This window comes from Rhinopithecus bieti, unplaced genomic scaffold, assembly GCF_001698545.2.
Source record: "Rhinopithecus bieti isolate Rb0 unplaced genomic scaffold, ASM169854v2 scaffold_2432, whole genome shotgun sequence".
Taxonomy (NCBI): Eukaryota; Metazoa; Chordata; class Mammalia; order Primates; family Cercopithecidae; genus Rhinopithecus; species Rhinopithecus bieti.
The window spans coordinates 1,150,228-1,157,110 of record NW_016804136.1 but is presented as its reverse complement, the minus strand read 5'-3'; the positions used below and the strand labels follow the sequence as shown (position 1 = coordinate 1,157,110).

The following is a 6,883-nucleotide window of genomic DNA, read 5'->3' as shown; positions in this document are numbered from 1 at the left end:
CCTGAAGAAAAGAAAAAGAAAAAGAAAGAAAGAGGAAGGAAGGAAGGAAGGAAGGAAGGAAGGAAGGAAGGAAGGAAGGAAGGAAGGAAGGAAGGGAGAAAGAAAGGCAAAACTGCAAATGTCACCAGGATCTGGTATTGGCATTTGACTTACTCCACTTGTGGGCAAATGCAAATAACTCATGGACTTCTCCAGTATGAACTTACCTGCCCTATTACAAATCTAATCCATTCCCAAATCAGTCTGGTTGGTCCCATCCCTTCTTCCCACTAACACAAAAAAAAAATTACAACCAGAACACTCCTATTCCTATTCAACGCTATACCAGTTCTTTCTTCTCCTACCCCACGACCACCAGGACCATCTATGATAACCTACAAACTATTACTGGTAATTCGTTCATCTCTCTCTCATTTGTCATTCTCCAACCCCACAAAAAAACCCACCCCATGGAAAGGTTCTAAGATTTCATAAAAATTCATCCCAACCCCCAGTACATCTACTCCCCCTACTCCATAGTAAGGTAAAAGAAACACCTCTTCCTCCTCCCTGCTGAGGCCATTCATTTTCAACTCAGTTCCCTAAATACGATTTCTAACACGATTTCTAACACCTCACGTAAAGACCTGAAAATGATGGGGAAGGAAATACCCCAGGTATCCCAGCATGGGGACCAGCTCCCAGGCAAAACCAGATCAAACAGACAACTGTTTAATACACAGAGAATCTTTTTTGGATTGTTACCCTAAACTTCCTAGGGGAAAACAGAACCCCTTATGCTTTCCTAAAGACCTCTAATGCCAGCCTGAAGAGGCAGCTCACATGCTGGAGTCCTTATCATCAGAGCCATTTCCTTAATGTTTTTCTTCCCCTACTCATAAGTTAGTGACTGTAGTCAGGCCGCTACATTGTCCTGGCTCTGGCCCGCCAGCTTCATTGGTATTGCTGCCCTGTCCACTTCCACTTACCCTCCCTTCCCAGGTCACCACTGGAATGCAGAGCAGAGAGCCAGCTCCTCCAGCTGCTTCCAGAACCAACAAGTCCTCTCCTCCTACTCTCTTCATAGTCATCTCTCATGCCTAAAAGGCTAAAAGCCTCTGCGCACATCTTCCATAAAAATAATGAACATTTCTAGACTATGCAAGTGACTCATTCAAGTCAGCGTGAACTGACTTCCTAAAGCCTGAAAGTGCTGGAAGGACCCGAGCAGGGCTCCTTGCCAATTCAAAATTCTGCGCCAAATGGGTGGTATCTTTTGGGCCTGGGGTACCCTCAGGAGCCAAAAGTACAACACTGTCTCCCAAACCGAAAACCGCATTGGAGGATAAATGTTGAGAACAGTCAGCCAGGAGACTGAGATAACCCTGAACCCAGATACCAAAAGGCTGGAATAGATCCTACATTGACAAGTGATCAGCTGGCTGTGGGCCAGAAACAGTACACCACAGACAAATTGCAAAAAATGATTTTACAGTAAATGAACTTTTACAAAAGGGGAGGGGCAGTCTGAAAAGTAACGTTTAATTTAAAATCATATACACAAAGCTTCCGATTCATTTGCAGCTTTCCCACTGTGTCTTTCACAGGCGAGTCAGTTTCCCTTTGAGTGCAGGCCAGTTAAAGATGCCACCACAGTGGACAGTGAGCCAGCCCCTCCTCAACAGGTGAGCAAGACTGGCTGCCACTCAGGCTTGAACAATGCCAATGACCTGAGTGACTAGGCAGCAAGGCTGGCTTCTGCGAAGTTCAGAAGGCTAGCTTCTTCATCAGGAGATAAACTCTGGAATCCACCTCGAATCCATGCAGGTTGTTGGCATCCCCCTGCAGCCTCATGAGCAGGCCCCCATAGGACACATAGGCAGAGCTGAAACAGAAGGCCCCATCCCATGAGTCTGGAGCACTGCTACTCAGCAGCTCTCCATCTCAGCCTAAGAAAGAGAAGAGGCATCTTTCTACTGTTTTGTCACTAGGAACCAAAATTCTGACAAAGATCAATGTACAGATATGTGCAAGGCACTGTTCCTTATATTAGCAAAGGTGGAAAACACCTATATGCCCTAAATCAGGGGAATGGTCAAATGAATCAAGATGTATCCACTTACTGAAATGTTATGCAACTATTAAAACATTTAAGAAAAGCTTTACACTAACATGGGGAAACATGTTTTACATAATGTTAAGCAAAAAGAGCAGAAGAAAACACAATAAACACTACAGTCTCAAAGGAAAAAACAGAACACCAGGATATGCAAAAAAGGCTATGTAAAAGGTTATCTCTGGGTATGGAATTACAGGTGACTTTTTTTTTTCTTCTTCACATTACTCTTCCGCATTTCAAATTGCTTACAAAAAGCACATATTGTTTTAATAAGATTTTAAAGAAAAGAAAAAATAGCTGGACAGGAAAACCAAGGAACTAGGGATTGGGTTACAGAGTAGCAAAACACACACACACACACACACACACACACACACACACACACAGCCTAATAGTATAATCACTTAATGCTACATTTGTTTCTGGAGAAGCAAGTCTCCTTTGCACTTTACACAGTGAGATAACCAGTTTCTCATCTAGACCGCTGGGCCAGGAGGGCCTGACAAAGGGCAGTCTACATTTCAGACCAGAAACTGCTCTCAGAACCATTTCTTTCTAGTTCCCACCTAGGTCTGAGGTGCCTGAGGAGAGGGACCCAACAGAGGAAGCAGGAGCATAGCTCAAAGTCTCAGAACAGAGAGAGGGAAAAGAACCTCATAAGATTATGTAACTTACAGGCGTGTTGCTGCTTCAGTAGAAGTTTCGTCTCCCTCAATCCTGTACACTTTTCCATACATTACATACTCAAATTGGTCAGCCCTGTGGAGCAATAGCAGCAAAGTTATTCTTGACAGTAATTAACAATATAAAAAATCCCATTTAAAAATGGTTACTGGTCAGCTGGGCGCGGTGTATCAAGCCTGTAATCCCAGCACTTTGGGAGGCTGAGGCGGGCAGATCACGAGGTCAGGAAATCGAGACCATCCTGGCTAACACAGTGAAACCCCATCTCTACTAAAAATATTAAAAAATTAGCCGGGCATAGTGGCAGGCGCCTGTAGTCCCAGCTACTCGGGAGGCAGGAGAATGGTGTGAACCCAGGAAGCGGAGCTTGCAGTGAGCCGAGATTGAGCCACTGCACTCCAGCCTGGGCGACATAACAAGACTCCGTCTAAAAAAAAAAAAAAAAACAAAAAAAAAAACAGGCACATTACAAACAAACATGATGTCATTTAGTCCTCATGGCAACCCCGTGAGCTAGGCATGACCATCTCTATTCTACTGATGAGGAAACAGGCTGAAGGAGATTAAGGTTACTCAACAAGTAAGTGATAGAGCCGAGAAATGAACACAAGTGGGGTGCCAAAGTCTTTCCATCACACCAAGCTCCCTCCCAAGACACAAGACCCACATAGCCTAGGTCACTCAGCAGTCACCTCCTCAGCTTTCAAAAGGCTACAACTCACAAGCATGTAATCACTGTTACAGATAAACACCTGGTTGTTAGAATTTTTTTCTCTTTTTTTTGAGACAGGGTCTCACTCTGTCGCCCAGGCTGGAGTGCCATGGCGCAATCATGGCTCACTGCAGCCTCAACCTCCTGGACTCAGGCAATCCTCCCACCTCAGCCTCCCACGTAGCTGGAACTACGGGCATATGGCAACATGTGCGGCCTTTTTTTTTTTTCTTCTTTTTTTCTTTTTTTGTAGCAGTGAGATTTCGCTATGTTGCTCAGGCTGGTCTTGAACTCCTGGACTCAAGCAATCCTCCTGCTCGGCCTCCCAAAGTGCTTAGATTACAGGTGTGAGCCACAGTGTCTGGCCTGTTTGAATTCTTAAGTGCAGAAATTTCCTTAAGGTTACTCAGATTCTGCTGATCATCATTTATTCCAGGAATTAAAGAAGAGTCATTCTACATCACTTATCTACTTAGTCCTCAAGGCATATTTCAAGTATTACCTTCTCCACTCCCTCACCTGGAAGGCCTATCATCAGTGGGGTTGTATTCACCATCATCCAGGGTACCATCTTCATACAAGGTACTAGCTATGACCAACCGGAACTTGTCACCTGAAAATAACAGCAATACCAGAGAGTGAGGAATAGCAGAAGCAGCAAAATGCCTCTTACTATTGTCTGTGTTGAATACTTACCCAAGTCTACAGGGTAAATTTGAATGTTTACATCTAAGATTAGATCCATCTTGAAAGATTCACTCTCACAATGCAGTCGAGACACTGGGGAGAAGCAGGAAAAGAGTGACAGAGGTTTTGCCAGGCCCAAGGCAGATCCTACAGTGTGGAATTGTATGCAACAGAATACTCAATCTAACCCAGTCTACATCCACTGGTCTCTCATCTGCTCTCATAGAAATGCAGGCTCAATCAGAACCAGACATGCAAGAAGGAAAAGGGGAGAAAAACTGTGGCAAGTGAACGTAATCCCCAGAAAACAACCAAAGATACTTCAGCAGCAAATAATACCCGGTTCTAGGCCTGCCTGGATGACTGAGAACCTGACTCTGGGCAAGTTATTCAACCATCCAAAGATTTCCTCTTTCTATGACAGGCACTGTGCTAAGGGGAGTTATCAAGATGTATAAGAACTGGTATCTGTCTTGAAAAACATCTGAGTCTCCAGGCAAAGAAAGAGACATCAAAGAGAAAATTATTGATAGATGACCAAATAAAGAGGTGTAGGCCAGTGGAGTGGCTCATGCCTGTAATCCCAACATTTTGGGAGGCCGAGGCAGGTAGATCACTTGAGGTCAGGAGTTCGAGACCAGCCTGGCCAACATGGTGAAACCCCCGTCTCTACTAAAAATACAAAATTAGCCAGGCGTGGTGGAGCATGTCTGTAATCCCAGCTACTTGGGAGGTTGAGGCAGAGAATCGCTTGAACCTGGGAGACGGAGGTTGTGGTGAGCCAAGATCGTGCCACTACACTCCAGCCTGGGCGTGAGGCTCTGTCTCAAAAAAAAAGGGGGGGATATACCAAGCAGCTAACTCTATCTCAGAGAAGACTTAAAGCGCCAAGGATTATGAGGGTAATACAAGAATATAGGCTCCGAAGTCAGATTACTCGCTGTGAAGCCTTGGGTGGATTACTCTACCTCTCAGAAAAAAAAGGGGAAAGCACCACCCACCTCATGAGGACTCTCATTTTCTTGAGAAGGAGTCTCGCTCTGTCGCCAGGCTGGAGTGCAGTGGTGCGATCTTGGCTCACTGCAACCTCCGCCTCCCAGGTTCAGGCAATTCTCCTGCCTCAGCCTCCCAAGTAGCTGGGATTACAGGCGCCCGCCTGTAATTTTTGTATGTTTGGTAGAGACGGGGTTTCACCATGTTGGCCAGGCTGGTCTCACAAGACAGTGTCTAGCACAGAGCAAGTAGCGATTATAAAGATGCCCAGGAGTTTGCCAGCACCATGACAAAAGGCCACCCAGGCACCGGGCACGGCATGCGTGAAGCCAGAGAAAGCTCGGGAGTCTCCCTTTTCTCATCCATAAAATGTTTCCTGAGGGAGGTCCCTACATCAGGACCTGCTGGTAGGGGCAGGCCACAAGAGCTGGGTGGACACGGGGTCCAGGGGCATGTCCGCGAGGTTAGCCCCTTCCTCCAAATCGCCCCTACGTACCTTACTTACCTCGGTCAAACTTCTTGCCCTCCGGGTCAATATCCTTCACATCGAAAATATCCTCAAACAGGATGCCCGCCATTGCGAGGGGGCCACGAGAGCACCAGAAGGGGTGAGCGGGCGACCACAGCTAGGAGTACGCGCACCCCCTCGCGTGCAGAAGAGGGGAGAAGAGCAAAAGCAGCTCCAGAAGGCGCGGCAGGCAGACGAGTGGCGCATGCGCACAAACAAGCGGTACCACGACCACTTCCGCCACAGACTGCCGCTCGGGGCTACTTAACTTCCGCCCCGAAAGATTGCTCCCGAGAGGCTTCGGCGTTGAGGGCGGGTCTCACGTCCAGGTGGCCCCGCCCAGGGCGGGGAAACAATAGGTCCAACCTCCCGCGGCTGTAAAGCGGGTTCTAGCGCTCAGCTGGGGCTCTGCTGCGCCCTCTTCAGAGGCCAGGTCCCGAAGATTGGAATGCATGGGGGCCTAACTCAGGCAGGGACCTTGATCCTTGGCCCAGAGAAGCCGGGCCCTAGCCCTACCCCGCCGGTATGCGTGCCCGCCGAGGGCACAGTCCGCGCCGAGGGCAGGTGGAGCAGAACCCCGCCCCAGAGGTGCCCAGCCCCTCCAGCCGGCACCGAGGACCCCGGGGCCTGCCTGGGCCGGCTCGGCCCTGCTGGATGTAACCCGAGCCGGATCCGTCCAGTTTGGGAATTTGCCATGATGTCGCTATGGAGAAGAGGAAAGCCTGTATTGTCCCCTCCCCTCGTACTGCACCCTCCCACCACTGCCCTCTTCCCCCAGGCCCTGCTGTCTTCCCCCTCACCGCCCTCTCAGCCTGGCTCCCGACCCGCCTCCCCCGGGCATTACCCCTCCAACTTAGTCCTCCACTGCCTTCTCCTGGACACGGATCCCCTCCGTGCCCCTTCAGCCTGGCACTGCCCTGTCCCTTGGACACCAGCTCTTCCCTCACACTGGCCCTTCCTCCTGGGTGCTGGCTTCTATCACAAGGCCCCCCCTTCCCGGGCACTGCCCCCGCCCCCTGAGCCCCTCCTCTGCCTCCCAAATGCCCCTTCTGGTGCTGGCTGTCCCGCACACTTGTGCGTTTCCTGGGCGCTGCCCTCGCTCCTCTCACACTATCTCTATGCTGCCCACCCACCCTGCGCGCGCTCTGCCTTCTGTTCTATCCTTCCTCAGCCCCTGATAGAGAACCCAGAGCACCAGCAG

General features: G+C 49.1%; 1 protein-coding gene across 4 annotated transcripts; it reads right to left on the bottom strand.

Annotated features, from left to right (window-relative positions):
- Nucleotides 1-1,451: 1,451 nt before the first annotated feature.
- On the bottom strand, nucleotides 1,452-6,407 carry POLR2H (RNA polymerase II, I and III subunit H). 4 transcript variants are annotated; one of them, XM_017866268.1, is made up of 5 exons: nucleotides 5,671-6,407; nucleotides 4,191-4,274; nucleotides 4,014-4,107; nucleotides 2,774-2,857; nucleotides 1,452-1,864 (listed from the first exon to the last, which is right to left on the bottom strand). In XM_017866268.1, exons 2-5 carry the CDS (start codon nucleotides 4,237-4,239, stop codon nucleotides 1,747-1,749), a joined length of 345 nt encoding a protein of 114 aa, XP_017721757.1. In that variant the 5' UTR covers nucleotides 4,240-4,274; nucleotides 5,671-6,407; the 3' UTR covers nucleotides 1,452-1,746. The 4 variants fall into 4 exon arrangements, with proteins under 4 accessions (XP_017721757.1, XP_017721748.1, XP_017721761.1 ...); XM_017866259.1 differs by having other exon boundaries at nucleotides 5,680-6,407; XM_017866272.1 differs by lacking the exon at nucleotides 5,671-6,407 and adding an exon at nucleotides 5,183-5,281.
- Between the last annotated feature and the right edge of the window lie 476 nt (nucleotides 6,408-6,883).